We start from the raw sequence: 19,847 nt of genomic DNA, 5'->3' as shown, positions 1-19,847 counted from the left end.
AACTCCACGTTTTATACAACTATTGGCTGTTTTTTTCAGTAGTATAGCCATTCAGCATATTTACATTCTATAATTACCTCTCTAGCAGTTTTATTGTTTGTGGCAGAGTCTGCCATTCCCACGCAAGATTCAGATAACCTCTCTATGTACAAGGTATTCACAGGAAACGGAACAGCATTACTTATTTTCATTGATATCAGCTTCATGGTTTACTGTTCACGCTCCCTCTGCTGCAACAGAGCTGTATAAAGTTACTGCTATTGCAAGCCTACTGCTGCTGCGTCACGTTAAAAGCATCAAGCTGGTGAAACACAAGGTGGCTGTTATTGCGAAGCATCCACAGGACACACAATGTATTTGTCCCTAAAGTTAGCACTTTCTGCACTAACCCTGGTCAGTAGCAGATTTCATTGTTACTGGAAGACTTTGCCTTTATTGCACACGATCACATTGCCTCCATGCAAAAGGGATATACAGGAAACAACAAATGCCCATACTAGATGTGATGTGCATTAGAAGAAAGTGTGCATGTGCATGCGCACATTTCCACATCTGTTGACTGTCTTTTCTACTCTTTCTTTCTTTAAACAAGTGAACGAAACCTCTCACTATAATCAGATACACCAGTTGCTCTTTTTGTGTTACATGAGCACCTAACGATGTGTGGCGCTATAATAAAATTTTAAGGATTACAATGTTATATGGATGAACTACTGTCAAGTAAATGGCACGTGATGATATAAAGTTTTGAAAACAAGCTGATTTGTATTGGAAATGGGTGAGAGAGTCTTGCTTCTTTAGCAAAACATTTTTATAGTTTACGTGAAGGCCTGTATTACAAATTCTCTGCAACAGTGGAAACAAGTCATGTCAAATTTAAGCGATTTAGATTCTTAATTACACTGTGTTTAGTATGGTTTGCAAATTTTGGATGGCTCCATAGATAATCACATGCAATTGCGCAAACAGCCAACTACTGCACTCAATGTGTTTTTGTCGCCTTCTCGATTGGATTATGCTGGATTTTCTAACCTGACTCTGTGTCATGTTTGTCTTGTAGCAAAATCTTCTTCAGAGAAGATTATCCTTCAGCTTTTTGTTTCTTCATGCTCTAATCTGCCTGTAGGGGTTTTACAACTGACTTGTATAAATATTTGATTTATATAGCTTTGCCTCCATAGCATTTCATAGAAAACTGAACTTGTGAAAGCAACATGTAGTTCATCTAACCTTCAGGTATTGTTGCATCTTGGGAGTGTTTTCACAGAAAACAGGATTTCTGTAATTACACAGAACAAGCACTACCTGAGCTTCATTGTGAAGAGACAGACACTCTACACAAGAATGTACTTAAAAAAATGCAACACAGCCTATTCATCCACTCACACAGCTGAAATGTTCCCTCTTGTGGTCCATTAATGGACTGATCACGGGAGAGTGTCACTGGGCAATGTGATGAGCTGGAATATATACACACTGTTCAGAGTACTGCTTTCATCTCGCACTGTGCCAGAGCTGAGAGGGTCTCGAAACCTTTAGCAGGTCAGACAGTTCCACAGATAGTTTTAGTTTTATCTGTCCAGGTTTTTACACATTCATCCCTGAGATTTTTTCCTCCACCCCAATAGAATGCAAATGAATTTCACTTGTGATGCTCATAGCTTTGAAAATTTGCAACACTTTTGCGGAACTGACCCTTTAAGTAAAAATACTTCATTACAAGAGTCCAGCATTTGTGTAAAAGCAAGAAAGTATTAGCAATAAAAAAAAAATACTCAAAAAAGGAAAATCCTCTGTGAGTGTTATGAAAATCCCACAAACTGGAGACAGTGGAATAGTAATGGAATAGACTGTCTTGCTTTCACATCAGCTGAAAGGTTACATGCTCTTCTACGTGATGAAGGAAATTGTTTCATTTATATAGATATTTATAGAATGCATTGTGGCAACAGTGAGTGTCAACAACTTCTCCCCACGACTGACGAAATATGCCGGTTTAGGAGTTATTTCGGTAAGTGGACCTACGTGTATGCCTGTATTCTCATTCATGATTCTCCCCCACGATCACGCCTATTTTTCTGTTGCCATATTTCTGGTCCAGGGAGATGATGCCCTCAATCTTAACCCCACCTACAAAGCTCTGATTGGCTTGAATGTTTGTCTGTTTTTATCGCGATTAATCAAACTACCAAACATTGACATGCAGTGATCCTGGGACTTTTGGACCCCCAGAGGGCCTGGATAGTCTGTGTGTTTGGCAATCAGCTTACCTAATGTTGAATGTAAAATCGGGAAACTACAAGTTACAGTGCCTCTGGCTGTCAGTAGGAGTAAAAATAATGCAGTGGAGGAAAATACTCAAGTACTAGTTCCTTAAAGAGGTGGTATTCTGCTCATTTTCAGGTTCAAAATCCTATTTAGGGGTTGTACCAGAACAGGTTTACATGGTTTCATTTTCAAAAAACACCTTTTTTTTTTTTCATACTGCACATTGCTGCAGCTCCTCTTTTCACCCTGTGTTGAAGGCTTCGTTTTAGCTATGGAGTGATGCATCTTGTCTCTAAATGATCTTTGTTGGGAGTTGCACATGTGCAGTAGTTAAGCACTACTAGCCAATCAGAAGCAGAATAGGGTGGGTCAGTGAGAAGCAGGTAAACAGCTTCAGTTCAGCTGTACATGTTGGCGACCAGCTTGGCAACATACACTGGAGCAAGAGTTTCAGAGTGGTGAGTTATTAATCTGTAACAAAAGTATCTTTCATCCATAAAGTTTTAACTGAGCTCTGTCTCTACATCACAGTAACAGCTTTATGTCCACTGACTGCCTGGAGGGTAGCTAGTGTTTGGAAGGGAGAGGAGAGGTGTGTGCTGTAGCTCACTGTTTTTCCACTGGTGTTTTTGAGGGCGTGTCGGAGTAGCCTCTTGGTGAGCGTTATATGAGGTGCATTTAGCTTTCATCTCTGTGATGTCACAGGGATGAAAGGAAAGCGGCTGGACCACAAACGAGCTGTTTTCAGGCAGTTCAGAGCAAAGTTTTCCCTTTGGGCTGGACTTTGGGCTTTTTCACTTTGCAAACCTAGTACATGCACAAAAAAGGTATATAACTCAATAAAGGAGAGGAAAAAAGCCAAAAAGCATAAAACCACCTCTTTAAAACTTAAAGAGTAAATGTACTTGATTGCGTCTGCATTTTCCAGGTTTTAAAATGAGGAATTCGGGGAATTAGAGTTGGTGGTGGGAGGGGTGTTTAACTCTGCAAAAGCATGCAATTACTTGGTCAGCTGTCAAAGCTCAAATGATGTGCGGCTTCACATTAAGAGCCCAAGTTTTCCTTTCCCACCTCAGATCAGCCTCTTGCCATTTGAACCCTGTCAGCATTTGGGTGACATTACAGCGCCGATAGCCTGGAGGTTATCTGCTAGTAAAAAAAGTGCGCTGAATGCCGAGCCAGGACAAGCCCTGACAAAACCATTAGCTTCCCTGACCTTCAGCTCGTTGCAGCAGCTCCATAATTCATCTGGGAAGGGGGGATGTTTTCCGGCTTGCACCTTCCACCTTTTTCCATTGCTGCTGCACCACTGTTTAATTACCTTTACTCTGTGTTTATTCCATTATTTGTTGATGCCGTTACTGTAACAACAGATTAAGATGTTTAAAACTCAGCTTGTGCGACAGTGCCAAAAACCACATTACTCTCAGATTTGCTGGTTGGAAGCAAACTTTGCTCTGAGATGTTCCAAAGAGTGATTCCCTCCGAACATTCCCAGGAGTGTAAGGAGATAAATATTTTGCATTGCAGCTGAATATCAGGATCAGCTATGCATTTCGTCATTCTCGCATTTACGTTTGAGATAAAAAAATATGACTGAGATAATTGTGTGTCAGATATGTAACAAAAAAGCAAAGGTGGGAAGCACATTTACTCAGACTTAAACGTTTCATAGGGTAAATATTGGACTTCGGCCCCTTACTTTCTGTCAGATTTTACATTTCAAATAAGATACAGAAGATACAGCTGTTCAAATATATTTATAACTTTATTTATTAAGTGTTTCAGAGAACTATCTGAACCTGTAAAGAAGCCAACAAGTCACTGAGAATGCCTTCCAAAATAAGTCTTAACTGTTCTGACGCTGGGGCCTCGTCCACAAGAGGACTTTGTTTGTCAGAGCCTTTCAAAAGTGTCACAAACTACTATTTATTTATTTATTGTGGTATTTCTGATATAACTTCTATAGTTAAGGTTCGGGCACAAGACTGACGCTAATGGTTTTTCTTGAGAAGACAGTCTCGGAGGAGCATTTTACACCTCAAAATGCTATGAAAGCATGGGAATCCCCAGAACTGAGGATGGCAGGATTTTTCACCCAATTATTTTATTGTGCCTTATCTTCAGTTTGGGAGGAATGTCAATTTTGTAACACTATGAATGGCATCACTAATGCTCGTTTACTCTAGTAAGGAACTCTTTACTTTGAAACTAATGGCATTATTAGTGATTTAAAAAAATCAGTGATCATTGTCTAATAAATCAGTTATAGGTCATTAATAAAAACAACTTTTATTTTGTCAGGTTGTGAAAATCCCTTTGACTGAAAGGAATATAAGAGGAGAAATAATAAAAGATAACAATCGCATGCCTTACACACAAAGCTAGAGTCAGATCGTGATTAGCCTAGCTTAGCATGAAATATGGGGAAACAGCTGCCCTGGCTCTAACTTACACCTCTTAAGCTCACTATAATTAACACATTGTATCTTGTTTGTATAATTTGTACTAGAACAGAAGGTAAAATGACTGCTGTTTTAGGCAGACTTATAGGCTACCTGTATTGACAAACAACAGTTGACAAGTTGGCTACTATTTCTATGAAGCATCTCCAGATATATGAGCTGCGGTTTTGGTTTGGATCTCTGTACAGGCTCGATGGTATCAAATAACCTCACTGTGACTACATGACTTCTAAAAACAATAAAGAGACGTTTTTACTTTTGTGTCCTTGTACAGGTTAAACATATGTCAATTAGGGGGCCTTTACAGGTATTGAAAGTGTTTTTAAAAAAAGAACTTTGATCTGTTTTCCCCTACATCCAGTATTTAAGGTAAGCTAATCACATCCTCAATCTATTCATTTAGCTCCAGAAAGAAAACAAATACATTCAGCCTATTTTATAAATGTGTTATTATTAATATACTATTATATAAATTAATTGTTGACATTTACACTAAGACGGATAAGTCATGTGCTTTTTTTCACAACCTGCATCATTTTGCTCACTTTCCTTCTGCAGTTAGTAATGGTCTTGGTAATCTTAGTTGATCTCTCTCTCTCCTGCAGCTGTGCGCATGCACGTGCACGAGCCACGGTCACACAATTCACTTTTCACAACAGCAGTAATGATTAAGGCAGCGTCGCGATGTTTCCAGTTAATTAAAGTTAAGGCGAGAACAGTGACGAGTGATTTAACAGCCGCTCTGCTGTGTGAGTTGGATGGAAAACAACTGTTGCTCTTACTTGCTAAAAAAACAAATGGCTGTTTTACAACTTGATATTTCAAATGAAACCTATTAACCATTTCGTTCCCCTCCTTTTGTTACCTCTTAAGTAGATCTTATTAACACTGCTGACAGCATCATATATTGCGTTTCAACTGAGTGACACATTCAAAACCCAAGACTCCGTGTTTTTTATGGCAGCATCATTCCATCAAATAGACATATTCTAGCTGCTTTTGGCATTTTTTTTTTCTTGAGTGAACCCCATATACAAGACACGTTTTGGCTGAGAGGGCAGCCATTTGATCTCAACCTCTGTGTCTCCCTCTCTCTTTAAAAATACGCAGGTGGTGGTCCTCCGCAGGCAATAAACCAGCAGCAGCAGACTGCCCACAGCCTAAACATTCCTCTGTAGGAACTCCGGAATAAACAGGCTTTTCCCTAAACCTATTCCAGTCCACCTCTGTTTGTATCTGCTGGGGGAGAAGCTTCACTGTGACCTCATTGTATAAAAGCGGAATCTCCCATTACAGCTTTTTTTTTGTTAAACACCACAAATGAATGTTCCAAATGAAACAGACATGTATTTTTAAGCAGGTCGACCAGTGCAGTTAGGTCATTTAAAATCGTTAACCTCGAAGAAGATTAATCTACCTGCAGGCGACTGGCGTGAGACACTTTTACTAAACTGTTTCCCGTGCGTATTATTCAGTTAGAGGGAATTTCCTTCACCGTCCGCTGACATTATTTTTATGGTAGTGAGCTGGTCATCTGCATTATTTCGAGATAATGTCACATACTTCAAAGACAGGCTGCAAAATACAGCTCATGCAGGACATTCGTTTTTTGTTTTTTTAAATCTTGATCAGAAACACAGGGGTTGTTTGGGGGGGACACCACAGGCATATGCACATTTGTAGAATTAGCAGTGTTTTCATGTGTTAATTCGTAGGACTTAAAACTTTTTCCTTCAGCATGAACTTACTTCTTCCGTGCTCCTTCATGAAAGTTATAAGATCCTTGTAGTACTTGTAGTCGTCCTCGTAGGGCAGGGCCTCCACCGTGATGTTCATCTCCTCCTTCAGATTCAGGTAGATCCCCTCTGACAGAAAGTAGTGCGGCCGGTCGTCCTGCCGCAGGTCGTGGAAGATCACCACGGCCCGGGACGTCCAGTTGAAGTGCGTGTGCAGGACGTTGGCGAAGTCCCCAAGTTTGGTGGTGGACGGACCGCTGCGCACGATGGTCCGGTATTCCTCTCGCTTGTCGAAGCCGTACGCGGGTCCTCCGGCGGTGATCAGCGGGAGTTTCCAGTGGGACGCGAAACGCCCCACGGAGGCAAGCGGGTACACGCAACCGGGTCCGAAGAAAGCGTCCGGGCGGATGTAAAGCTTGGCGTCCACGGCCACCACCTGCGCCCGGCTCTCGGCACACGACCCCGCGACGGGGTCCTCTGTGCTGTAGTTCAAGATGTTGATGTAGCGGCCGAGCAGCAGCCCGTGTTTGCCGTGCAGGTCCTCGTGCGCCATGAGGATGGCCGGGAGGACGCGCGGCAGAGCCCACGGGTACTTGTTGTGGTTGTCCGGGAGCATCACCGCCACGGTTATGTTACCTCTGCAGCCGGGGAGGAGGCAGCAGGACAGCGCGGCGAGCAGACAGCATCCCAGTGCGCTTCTGCATCCCATTTCGCGTCCCAGCCGCTTGGAAGTCCGGGAGAGGAAAGTACGGCCACGGAGAGGAGACACAGCCGGCTGTGGCACCTTGACACCAAACCATAAGTATCCGTCTTTCTCACTCACCTATCGGTCTCCTTCTGTCTCTCTCTCTCTCTCTCTCTCTCTCTGTCTCTCAAAAGTCAAGAAAAGTCGGTAAATGCATCATCCTGTCGTGCCAGTCCGGCTGCGCCATGCGTCTCCGCTGCGTAAATCCACGTTAAATGATCTTCATGTACTTCCCAAAGCGACTTTTTCCAGCGCAGCGTGGTCCTCAGGCTTATAGTCTCCGGGAGAGTGATAACATCCATCCAGATGACTGCAACTTAAATCAGAGCAGCCCTCTGCTCGGCCCCCCAGACGTCACACACTGTAAGAAATGTCCACGTCCATTAATCAAATCTAATAATTGACCATTGGGTTTGAAATAATAATTTCTGAGGTAAATAGTCTAATGTTTCCAGTGAACTGAGATTTCGGTGTAGATCATATTTCTATGAATGTTCTTATCAAATGAGAGATATGAGATACCTCCTTACAAAATAAGCCAGATCCTGACTGACATTTGTGTTTCGAAGAACAAACTCACAAATTAAACTGCACTGAATACCATAGAGCCACGTGTGGACACAGGACCACGTTGTTGATGTTTAATGAAACATCTGGCTGTAAAGCAAAGTACGACAGACTAAATTACGTGTTCATTATTTTTTGCAGTGCATGAATAATCCTCTCAAAACGCGCGCGAGTCGCCCCCTGCCGGCCATTTCTCAGGATACTAAAGGCCTGCTACAGTCTCTGGTGCATAAATACAGCTGAGCAACTGGGGATTATTTTAGGGGTCCGCGCACGTGCTGTTTTTAATGGATTTTTAATTTTACTGGGTGACTGAACAGCTCCCCCTGCTGGTCTGGGCTTGGATTATGGCTCAAGGAAAGTCCCGCTCCCTCCAAAAAGGTGTCCTGCTTATTACTGGTGAAGGGCGAAAGTTTCTTCGTGCTCACGTGAAATCTGTTTACGATATAACCGTGGTCCATATGTAATATTAAGTATTTTTAACCAGGTAATTGAGGGAATATTTTTATTCCTGGCAGAGTATATTTGTGTCTTGGAGTTGCTCTTTAAGGTCCAATTCTTGGGGGACTTCACGGTTGGTCTCTGCACAAAGTCATTAGTAGTTGGCAGGATTCAGTCTCCAGATATCACCAGCCACCCAGGCTTCAGCATCACTTTGACAGGATTGTCCATGTTACATTAGGTTTATTTTTTACTTGTAGAATGGTAGTAGTTTAGTTCTACTGAAAAATGTTATTCTAAATGAGTGCTTTCAACAACATATTAAAGGATCAGATCCAGTTGTCTTGTGTTTCACCTTATCACAAACAGCCAAAGAACATTTAAAGTTTATGATGATTGTGAGATAACCCTTTGCAACTTTTTGTAAAGACATTCATGATTGGCTGGCAAAGGCCTCCTTGTTACAAATAATTCTCCAAAAGAGACAATTTTCTAAAGTAGAATTTCTGTTGATTTTGAAGTGTGGATTTCTCAAATGTTCACCTTTAACAGCATGTTCATATTAACTTTTATTACTCTGTGCAAACACAATAAGCCATGCAATAGAACCTTCTTTTCTTTTTTTTTTTTTTTACATCCACTGTGTGTTAACCATTTTCTCTTCTGTTTTGCTGCTCATATCTGACATTTTACTTGGAACTGAGTTCTGTCTTTTTTTACTGCAAGAATGTCAGAGTTCAATATTAATTTGATCCACTGTCTCCCCAACTCTCTAATTAAGCCAGGGCCGTGCCAGACGGGTGGCCTGGTGACTGAAGTTAATAATGAAGGGAAATGGTAGTAATGTCAATATATTTAATTGTACTGTAAGCTCAGCAGAAACATTGTACTCATCCTTGTTGTAAAAAGATCCGAGAGGATGCTTGTAAAGAGAGGTGAAAGGACATGCCCTGCAGTATTCAAAGTACCGAGTGCGGATGCTGCTGCTTGCAGCTGTACATGGTTGTTTTTGGTTGCCTGTCCAGTAATCACTTCCACCCACGCAGCAGCACCTTGAATTAAACATTAATGGTTCATTGTTTTACAGCCCAGCAGGGCTTTACGCTGCGAAAGCATCCACCTTATAACTTATTTAGTTTAGCGATGAGTAATTTTGCTGTCATCGACACAGAAATATTTGAGAGAGAGGGGTTTCATCTCAGGAAAAAAATAACCCCGGAAAAAAAAGGAAAAAATAATAAAAATCTTAAAATACACGTTGTTGTGGAAACAAAAGTTTCACCACTGTTTATTTGTATGTATATTTTTGCTATTGTTATAAGAAATAAGATCTTGCACTGCACTTACTAGCAAGCACACTAAATTGCATGTCATTAATGTATGCCTTTTTTTGACCAACTACATTTGCAATTTATGTACTTACAACATGTCATTAGTACAACTTAAATACTAATACTGTGTTATTTGGAAACAAGAAGTTCTAATTAAATGTATTTCAGTACACTTTTTGTATAAATACTTTGTATATTTTTTACATATACTTCCATCTTTTGGATAATGCACCTTAATATACAAGATATAATATATTTTTTATATATCATATACTACTAAAATAAGTAGCAACAAGTAAACTGAAGACTTATTTCAAGTGTATCTATATTAATTGAATAAAAGTGTATATAACATAATGATGTCTCAAAATAGCAATAGTCTGTATATATTTTAATTTGTGCTTGTCTTTGTAATACTCTAGTATTGATTAAAGTATTATTAAGTTCCATTAAACAAGCATGTCCACATTAGCACACATTAAAATAATAGTCAATCTGTAAGAATGAATACTTCCTAACAATATTTTCTATGTCACATATGTGAGTTGTACAATGTGAACAATGAGATCTAATAGAAAATTAAATTCCCATCTCACTTTATGATTTAAATCAGCCCTAGACTGCATAGTATCAACGTTTTTTTATACTTACTCACATACTTAAAAGAACAAGAGGATATTCAATATCCATCTAACTCCAACCAAATGAGATTCAGGCTGTTTAAACTGCATAACAAGCAGGATGTGCTAAGAACACAAAGGGATAATAAAAGGAACTAATTAACTGAAAAGTTTTTAATACAGCGCTGGCAAAGCTGTGATACCTGCCATGCGATGCAAAGAGGCCCGTGGTGGCTCATTACACAACATGCCTCAACTTTAAACAACGCACACACTCACGCTTACAGCTCTGAGTGAATGATTTTATTTTTTTCCTGGTCAAGAAGAGCTTGTTAGGGAATGACATACATACATATCAGACATTTGTGTGGCCACGATTCATACAAATATACATTCCATAATCACGTTAGTTAAGAGAAATGACTACATTTAATGCTGATCCTAATGACACACATGAGACATATTCTGATAGAAATCAAGTTTTACATTCTCAGTGTTCTACTCTATGTTAGCCCTTCAAAAGCTTCAATATAAAATATAACTTGGAAAGAGGACTCTTTAAAAATAATCACTGCTGCAAATCAACCTGATACACAAATAAACATGTGCATCCCGTTATGTGAACTGTTACCTCGGAACTGAACAGAAAAAGTTCAATAAAGCCGTCAAAATAAACAGGCTGCTTGTTTTTATGATTGTATTTCCCTTAGTGCTTTGTGTTAGCAAGATTGAGTCTACAGCAGGTTAGTACTTTTTAAAAAGGAGTCCGCTGGTTCGTCTCTGTGTCCGCCCATCCTTTGGCCTCAGATCAGTCCCTTTACTCCTTCAGCCAGCTGAGCAGCTGAGGGGTGTAATAGGTGATGATGATGTCAGCACCTGCATCACAAAGCGAGGAAAAACTATTACTACATCTATAGCTAAACTGATGGTGATTCATAGTATAATGACATAAACTTAACAGTAACATATACAGTATGTCACAAAAGTGAGTACACCCCTTACATTGTGTAAATATTTGATTATATCTTTTCATGTGACAACACTGAAGAAATGACACTTTGCTACAATGTAAAGTAGTGACTGTACAGCTTGTAGAACAGTGTAAATTTGCTGTCCCCTCAAAATAATTAATAATTAATTAATTAATGTCTAAACAGCTGGCAACAAAAGTGAGTACACCCCTAAGTGAAAATGTCCAAATTGGGCCCAATTAGCCATTTTCCTTCCCCAGTGTCATGTGACTCGTTAGTGTTACAAGGTCTCAGGTGTGAATGAGGAGCAGGTGTGTTAAATTTGGCTCTCACACCCCACACAGCGTGAGCAAAGGGAAAACGCAGCATGTCTACACTCAGTATACATCAGACCGGCACATACAGGTACTTTGTGAAACTTTATGGCTGTGCCCCTTTAAGGAGGGAAAGAATAACTTAAGGTTACTCAGTCCACTGCCGTGCCCCTTCAGTCTTCCCCTTTCCAAGTGTGTCCAACGCAGTAGCCAGATACTGCTTATCTAACAACTATACATTTTTGATAGAATCACCAGGTATCGTGGGGCTAACTGTTAATAGCCAACTGTTTGAGCTAGTCTATGTTGAGATTTAGTTGGAGGCAACTTTCTAATTGTGCTATACTGTACTCCTGCAGTCTTCCACTCAAGCTAGCTAGCTAGCTAGTCGCGTGGGGGCAGTAGCTCTTGCTACTAGCAAGTGTCACCAGCATCATTTACCTATTTACCACACTAACACTGAAGATTCAGGTATCAAATATGCTTCAAATCAGATCTGGATTCAACAATTTTTGACATTTTCCTGTTTTTCTTGCCTTGGCACTTGCCACTGATGCAGTGCAGTGCTTGCTGAATCATCCAACAGCACCTAAGGCCCCATTTTCCACAGCGGATGACATATTGTACAATGTAGTTTGTTTAAAGCACACTGAGAACTTAAGCCGACTAAATCTAAAATTGCATTTCCATGTGAAAACGCTGTTGTCAGATTGTTTTTGTTGCAATCTCCATCCACACTGAGACGCCAATGTAGGAGAACTGCTAAATCTTCATCCTCCAGCTAACAACAAAATTGTGCATCACAGACATCTGTTAAGTATTGGGACAGTCTGGTTACTCGTCTGAATCTCAGCTAGTTAAACCTCCGTAATAACCTCGCTCACTCACAAACATTTTACATTTTCCCCAATGTGAAAATGGCATATCTGTGTGAAGATTTATCCACTCATTTTGGGGAGCTAAACGCTGGCTTAGTGTAGAAAGAAGGCCGCGTTTCCAAATTTAGCCAATTTAGGGTGGACACTGCTTTTGTTCAGGTACTCTGAGGGTTAGATCTTCCCTCTCCTACCGTCCCCTCTCACCTGCCCTGCGGAAGGCGGTCATGGACTCCATCACAGCGGCCCGCAAGTCGAACGCTCCAGCCTGCGCTCCATGCCACATCATGGCAAACTCCCCTGACACGTTGTACACCGCCAGAGGGTGAGTGGGGAACTGAGAAGAGAGACACGGGAGAAAAATAAAGATTAATTTCCTCCAAAAGACACAGTGATATTTTAATAGGCTTTTAAAATCTTGATGACATTTTAGAAAATATGGTTGTGGGATTTTCTCTTTAATAGCAACTGAGCACATTTCCCAAAAAACAGAACTGCAGCATTCTTCTTTGATGACCTCAAGTGATGTAGTTACAGACCTTGTCCTTCACTTCTCTTACGATGTCCAGATACGGTAGACCTGGTTTCACCATCAGCATATCAGCTCCTTCTCTCACGTCTCGCTCCTGTAGCACAGGACAACGGTGAGATCCCCCTACAACTGTTTCAACTTAACACCTGTAACCCAAATGCACACACTCATATCAACTTACCACAGCTCGAATGGCGAGTCCTCTCGCTCCGGGAGGCAGCTGATAGCAGCGTCTGTCCCCAAATGCAGGTTTGGACTGTGCAGCATCTCTGTATACAAACACAGCAGGGAGCTTCAGTCTAGTCGCAATTCTACATGCTATTTCACTGATGTGTTTACACCTGTTCCTGGAGCGGTCACTTGCCTGAAAGGTCCGTAATAACACGAGGCAAACTTTGCACTGTAGCTCAGCACTGAAGCCTGGAGAAGTAAAGAGAAGAAAACATTAAGAAACTTTATAATACACTTTCCAATATCATGTTTTTCTTACTATCAAGAAGTTCTACGAAAATATCCAACAAGGAACTGATCACATTTATACCAAACCCTGAAATGTCTCATTCCTCTGTGCCACAGAGCTCTATTGTTGTCAAAAACGTTTTAAAACACATCACTGAGGCACACTGGTGACATGTTCCCTCATCACCATCAACACATATACTGTAGTTTATTTTGACTCAATCACACATACACCGTCCTGCAAAAATGAACCAGTAAGTACTGTTGTAGTAACGTTTGCTAAATCCTATTTTGTTGTTTTTTTAAATGAAAGTATATTTTACTTGCTGTTTTTACATTTGCATCTTCAGTAGGAATGAATGACCTTGGAGCTAAGAGAGCCACAGACAGGGTAAGGACGTCAGAGACTACTGAAAGACAGATTAACGTTGAATAGAGAATAAAGCGAAGACCTTGATCACTATGCTTGACTGTTTGTACACGTCGGCTCATGTACCCTTCTTCAAACTGTTTGGTTTTTTTTTTTTTTGTCTTTTACCTTGTTTCCCAAACCATTGGATATCAGGGCTTGTTTTATGGCTCTCACTCTTCCATCCATCATGTCAGAGGGAGCGATGATGTGACAGCCTGCAGAACAACACATGACCAAGGTGAAATAATGGTTGCTAATGTTTATTTTAGTAGTACATGACACACCAATATAATGTTATCAGTTTTGTTAGTCTTAAATGAGTCAAATTTAAAATACGTGCTCTAAAAAAAAAAATCAGTCTCTCTGTCTTTTAAAAAATGTAAAATGTGACTCCCCTTAATTGCTTAACCCCCTAAATAAAAAAAAAAAATACAGACGACATGGTAGCTCTGACTCTGTGAGGTTGTCAGTTAAAAATTGTCAACACACACAAACTATCATGTTCTCCTTCTTAGAATCCAAATAATTACATGAAGAAGGTCTGAAAGCTTGCGTTTTACTTGCATTTGCAAGTGTTAGAGCCAAAAGGACATAGATATAGACATATCAGCCTCTTAATCAACTGGTATGGCAGAATGGAAATATGTAATGATAAAGGCTCAATAAATAAAATAAAATCTGGATTTTTAAAATTTTTTTAAAAGGGTGCATCCCTAACTTGAATAGATTAAAATAAAAAGGAGAGGCTCACGAAGAAGAAGGAAGAGTTGGCGCTTATTGCTCAATGTTTGTTTCTAAACATAGAAGATTTACCAGCTCGAGCGTAGGCAAGCGCCACTTCCGCCAAGCGCAGGCAGCTGGCGTCATTATTCAGAGTACCGTCATCGTTCAGGATACCTGCAGGGAGAAAAAAAAGAAAAACACATACAATCCGCACATTATTTCTGTCCTTTTCACACTGCTCTTTAAGTCAAATGAAGAGAAGGTAATTAAGTCGGGGGAGACACTGACCACAGTGTCCATGTGATGTGTACGGACACAAGCAGACGTCGCACGCCACCAGCAGATCTGGGAACAAAGATCGGATCTTCTTCACTGCCAGTACAGCCGGCGTGTCATCTGTGTCGGCACCTGAACCCCTGTCATCCTAACGGGAAGAGATCAGTGTGTCTGAGTGTCCATAACCATGGGCATTAATCTGCTGCTTCAGACCGGTTAGATTTACACGGTGACTTAGAAAGCTGCGCATTTACCATTTACCAGAAAAGACCTATTAGATATATAGATAAGGTTCATTTTGAAATAATAAAGGCAAACAAAAGACTGCGGGCACACGTGCCTTTTTATTGTTTAATCTATTTCTAGAAAAATCAATGTTGCAAAAGCACACTAGGCATTAAAACCCATTTCAGTCAGAGAGCTTACCATGTCTTTTCCCACTCTTTTAGTTTTACATACCTTTGCTATTTTTGCAGGGACACCAAATATCAGCACACATTTCAAGCCATTCTCCACGAGCGGCCGCAACATGCCCTCCACCTTGTTTACCCCGTATCTATGGATGGAAATAATGACTTAACATGAAAACACAAAAAGGGCCTTTTAGGGAAGGAAATGGCAGCAATGTCTAGTGTTATTTCAGGGAAAAAGTAACTAAAAATCTCAGAGATAATATGTTATTATAAATTAGGGCTGACCCCAAATAATCGAAGATTTGATGCTTCGATGGCCGGAGCCTGATTCGACTGTCAATCTCGCAGTCGAAGCTTTGCAGCGAAACAAAGATCATGCCATTTTGGCGATATGGGGGTGCTCAGCATCTGATTTTACATAGAACTACCAGTTTTCTCCCAATAAGTTAATATGCAGCCTATTACAATATACATTTCAACGTTTAATGCTGTAAAAGAATAAAACTTTCAATAAATGTTTTTAAAGTGCATGAATAAATCCAAAATTGTAATCCTAACCCTGGGTCATCAGTGTGCATGTGTAGGCGTAGCGTGTATGTGTGTAGTGGCAGAAGAGACGGAGCCCCAGCTTCACTGGTGTTGTGCCAAGTTGTCTGCACCCCGCGGGACTTTAGGATAATTTATCACCACTGATGAACCACACAAAGAATATTATAACGTTTTTAAACAGCTGGCTACTTGAAATAGACCCACGAGGAACCGCGACGTGCGTGCAGTTGTCAGCAGCACGGCATGCACGCTAAACTCTACACAAGACCGGTGAATGACAGGCGAATGGCAGCTAAACTAGAAATTTACTTTGTAAAGTTGAATGAATAGAGACTACAGCTCTGCTGCTTCTGAAGATTAAAGCGGAGCCACCATGTGCCACCCCCCCCTCCCCCCAGGTCGGGGACAGCCCTAGTATAAATACTGACACTACATTTAAAACAGGAATTTCTAAAACTGTGTGCACTCCAATATCAGTACTCTAATTCAGAAGTGCAGAGAATGTGAAGGCAGGCTTGCATCTTCTTTTTGTTATGTGAGGAATAAAGGTCTAACGGATTCTCCTCTTATCTTGGTCCAGGTCCAGTGTTTCGCTCTGGGTCCGCCCTGCCTGACTGCTTTTATCTGAAGACAACACCCTCAGCTGCAGGGTGACACCATGTGTTTCATGTGACTTCTACTTTAATCCCCCCAGTCAATGCCTTGCGATTAGAAATGTGTTAAATAGCTCAGAAAAAAAGAAGGTGCTTTGTTGTTAGGATCTGAACCTGACAGCTTGCAGTTATGGGATGGCTAAGATAAGATTTGTTGCTATGATTCTTACCTGGCCTGTCCTGGCAGGCTGCCAATGGGCTCCACTGCATCTGCACTGTCTCTGTAGGAGAGAGTGACAAAGAACCAAGACTGAGATAATTTAAGCTTAATGTCAGAAATATTGTACTTGTGGTGAAAACAACCAAATAATCAGTGGCAAATCATTTCTCTGATCTCTGCGAAATCAAACGTCTCTACACTCATTTTATTTGCCCTTTCATATCACTGTAATTTAAATACATTTGTAGGTAACAGAGGTATTTCACTTACGTAATGAAGATTGGGTAGATGAGATTGTCAGGTCTTAAATCGGCGACACATGTCTGCCAGTAACGGAGGGTCGGGTGGAAATAGCCGCTGTGGATGATCGACTCCGCTGGTGTCTGCATCTTTACCCTGAGAACAAGAGACCATAAGTGACACGACACAGACAGTGGCACAGGAAAGGTCAGGTTTACGAGCAGAGCCAAAACACCGCTTTCGCAGTCTTGTGCTTCATCTCAGTTCAGTCACCGTTAAAACTGACCAGGCATGCGTGATGCTGCTTCTCTAAACAGTGGCTTGGCTCCGTCTCATTGCAGAGTAAGCAGGCTACAGGTTTTCAAACTCTGTTAAATAAGAACTCTTTATCTGAACGTTTCACCATTTTCTCCTCCATGCACGTGTTTTCTGAGCATCCATGACATTACATTCCTCCACTTTCTTTTGCACAGCAAGTTTCCTTTTCGTGAATTATGAATAAGGGACCATACGGCTGGAAGATACTCAATATTATTAAATGGTTTTGTTTATTCAGTAAATAAGATTGTGATTATTATGTTATGATGTCACAAATTCCTGTCGTTGATTTTATTTTTTTTTTTATAGCAAGAGTTTGATCTCCTGTAATTCACAACACTGGACCACAATGCATTGCTTTGAACATCAGTTTGATTATCCATTTCACCATGAACAACACTCAACATAAACGCGCAGCACCTGAGTTGACATCAGCAGTAGTAAAATATACAAACACTGATTAGATTTAACACGAAAAGAAAATACAGGACTAATAATGGAAAACAATGTACCGTGTTGTGACATTATTATATACAGTATATCTGTAATGTTGACGCTAACATGATCTGACCTCGGATATGGAGAAAAGTGGCAGCAGCCAAAACTGCAACTTTAAGACGACGAGTCATTTCTGTTACATGGAGTAACGTTAGTGAGATTTAACTCGACTTAACTCTGAACACACTAACGTTACACAGCTTTAACACGAACATGTGGGGTTTCTTTTTTTTTGGCATTTTCATGTGTGCTCGCGAGCTATTGTAACCAGAGCAGGCTCAGTTCACCTTAACAGTTACTGTAACATGTCATTGTGTCACCTTGGCTGGGAAAACACCTTCGTACTAACTATGTAATGAACGTGGGCAGTTTTACCCGCAACCCGCAGCAATAATGACTGCACACGGACTTAATAAAAACAGCGTACCTACCAGAGAGCCCGACGGTGAGGACGAGAGCTGCCGACTTCCCCGCACGGTGACAGGGCTTCTTCTTTGATTTTGACCGAGGGCTCGCGGCCGAGGTGGCTGCGCACTACCGCCACCTTCTGACTGGAGTGTTGTTTACATTAATCTGTCTGAATAACACGTGCCCCACAGTGCAATACATTTTAATATAGAGCAATCAAACCGACCATCATCACAATTTTTGAGGCACTGTGGATCCGCCCTTGTTCTACTGAACTGCTACCTAAAACTGCTTGATAATCAGACTGCAGGACAACTATATGTACAGATACACACTACATGCTGCCTTATTATTTAGCCTATTTTCATCCCTCTATAAAGAATTGGCCAACTTTTGAAGATTAACAAGGACTGGATTTTGTAATTGAACTACAGAAAATCAACATTGGTGTTGTGTGTCGATATCCACAATACAGCAGCTAAGGAGTTCATGCTTGTTTGTGCCATGGAGTCTGCAAGAGAAGCTGCATTTTTACCCCCTTTGAATCAAACAATGACATTTCATTCTTAGTTTATGCAAATTTGATGGAAAGGTCTTTATTTATCAGGGCTTAACTAGAATTACGAACTGTTTTATCAAAATTTAATGTCATTTATAACCTGAAGCTGCAACAAAAAAAAATTCCAATTCAATGTCACTCTTTTTCCCCAAAATGCCTAGCCAGTATCAGTATGTTGTGCCTCATTCTCTCCTCTGTCTTCCTGGTTGTGACCCGGGAATCGATCTGAGCGCACCATCTAGAAGGACATCAAAACGTAAAATGCACCTCAAGGAGCAAGGAGAGAAGGCTTGCTGGTGGACCAAAGGGAAGATGCACCAGTGAACCCTTTGCAGAGTCTTTTCAGGACTGGTGACCTTTTTTATACATGTTGAACATACATGCCTCCCAGATCATCCCCAACTCTGGTAGGCACCCTGACCAAAGTCACATGTTCAATGACAAGAAAATGATCTGCAGCGCATGGTCCTTTAAAAGAAGTTAAAATTATTTGTTATAATACGTCTTCCCTAGAGGGTCACCTTCTGGCTTTCCAGCAGGTCTCTTATAATAATAATAATAATCTTTATTTGTAGAGCACTTTTCAAAAACAAGTTACAAAGTGCTTTAACAAGTGTAACAACAATAATACCCAAGAGACAATAATACAAAAACAATACAAGATAAAAGCATGAAAACACTGAAAAGACTAAAATACACATTTAAGATAAATATAAAATTAGTAAAATAGAATAAAATAAAAGGGATAAAATAAAGTCCAATAAGATCGTGAAAGGCTCTCCTATAAAAGTATGTTTTAAGAAAGGACTTAAAAGAGTTCACTGACTCAGCTGATCTTATTTCCTCGGGCAGGCTGTTCCAGAGCCTCGAGGCCCTGACAGCAAACGCTCTGTCCCCTTTAGTTTTCAGTCGAGACTCTGGAACAGACAGCAGACCTCTGCCCGAGGATCTCAAGGTACATGCTGGTGTGTATGGGACTAAAAGTTCAGAAATATAACAAAGTGAGAGGCCATGAAGAGCTTTAAAAGTGATCAATAGAATTTTAAAGTCAATTCTAAAACATACTGGGAGCCAGTGTAATGAAGCTAAAATAGGAGTAATGTGGTCATATTTCTTTGTTCTGGTTAAAAGCCTGGCAGCTGAGTTCTGGACAGTCTGGAGTCGATCAGTAGATTTTTGGGTTAAACAGGTGAAAAGGCTGTTGCAATAATCCAGGCGTGATGAGATGAAGGCGTGTAAAATGGTCTCGGTGTCCTTAAAAGTTAACATAGATCGAATTTTTGCTATATTTCTAAGTTGATAAAAACATGATTG

The 19,847-nt window shown here is 40.6% G+C and overlaps 2 protein-coding genes and 2 long non-coding RNA genes across 5 annotated transcripts in view; 2 read left to right on the top strand and 2 right to left on the bottom strand.

Annotated features, from left to right (window-relative positions):
- Positions 1-7,477, bottom strand: part of npr2 (natriuretic peptide receptor 2) — a 59,392-nt gene extending 51,915 nt beyond the window's left edge. Inside the window, exon 1 of the mRNA XM_046067484.1 lies at positions 6,482-7,477. Within this exon, the coding sequence (XP_045923440.1) occupies positions 6,482-7,178 (697 nt within the window). The 5' untranslated portion in view covers positions 7,179-7,477. The remainder of the gene's footprint in view (positions 1-6,481) is intronic.
- A 2,984-nt stretch (positions 7,478-10,461) lies between these two features.
- alad (aminolevulinate dehydratase) lies at positions 10,462-18,114 on the bottom strand. Of its 2 annotated transcripts, none has more exons than XM_046067491.1 (12): positions 17,998-18,114; positions 16,781-16,906; positions 16,521-16,571; positions 15,195-15,291; positions 14,748-14,883; positions 14,550-14,633; positions 13,863-13,951; positions 13,230-13,285; positions 13,047-13,134; positions 12,873-12,959; positions 12,541-12,670; positions 10,462-11,049 (listed from the first exon to the last, which is right to left on the bottom strand). In XM_046067491.1, the coding sequence occupies exons 2-12, from the start codon at positions 16,897-16,899 to the stop codon at positions 10,991-10,993; spliced, it is 996 nt and encodes a 331-aa protein (XP_045923447.1). In that variant the 5' UTR covers positions 16,900-16,906; positions 17,998-18,114; the 3' UTR covers positions 10,462-10,990. The 2 variants fall into 2 exon arrangements, with proteins under 2 accessions (XP_045923447.1, XP_045923448.1); XM_046067492.1 differs by having other exon boundaries at positions 17,994-18,058.
- On the top strand, positions 11,471-13,720 carry LOC123982111. The gene is made up of 4 exons (XR_006827904.1): positions 11,471-11,549; positions 12,496-12,658; positions 12,903-12,977; positions 13,675-13,720. It is a non-coding gene; the product is annotated as an uncharacterized LOC123982111 (long non-coding RNA).
- On the top strand, positions 13,854-17,382 carry LOC123982112. Its single transcript, XR_006827905.1, has 2 exons — positions 13,854-13,974; positions 16,278-17,382. It is a non-coding gene; the product is annotated as an uncharacterized LOC123982112 (long non-coding RNA).
- Positions 18,115-19,847: the final 1,733 nt, after the last annotated feature.

Source organism: Micropterus dolomieu, linkage group LG13 (assembly GCF_021292245.1).
Source record: "Micropterus dolomieu isolate WLL.071019.BEF.003 ecotype Adirondacks linkage group LG13, ASM2129224v1, whole genome shotgun sequence".
In the NCBI taxonomy this organism is placed as follows: Eukaryota; Metazoa; Chordata; class Actinopteri; order Centrarchiformes; family Centrarchidae; genus Micropterus; species Micropterus dolomieu.
This window is presented reverse-complemented; position numbering and strand designations above follow the sequence as displayed.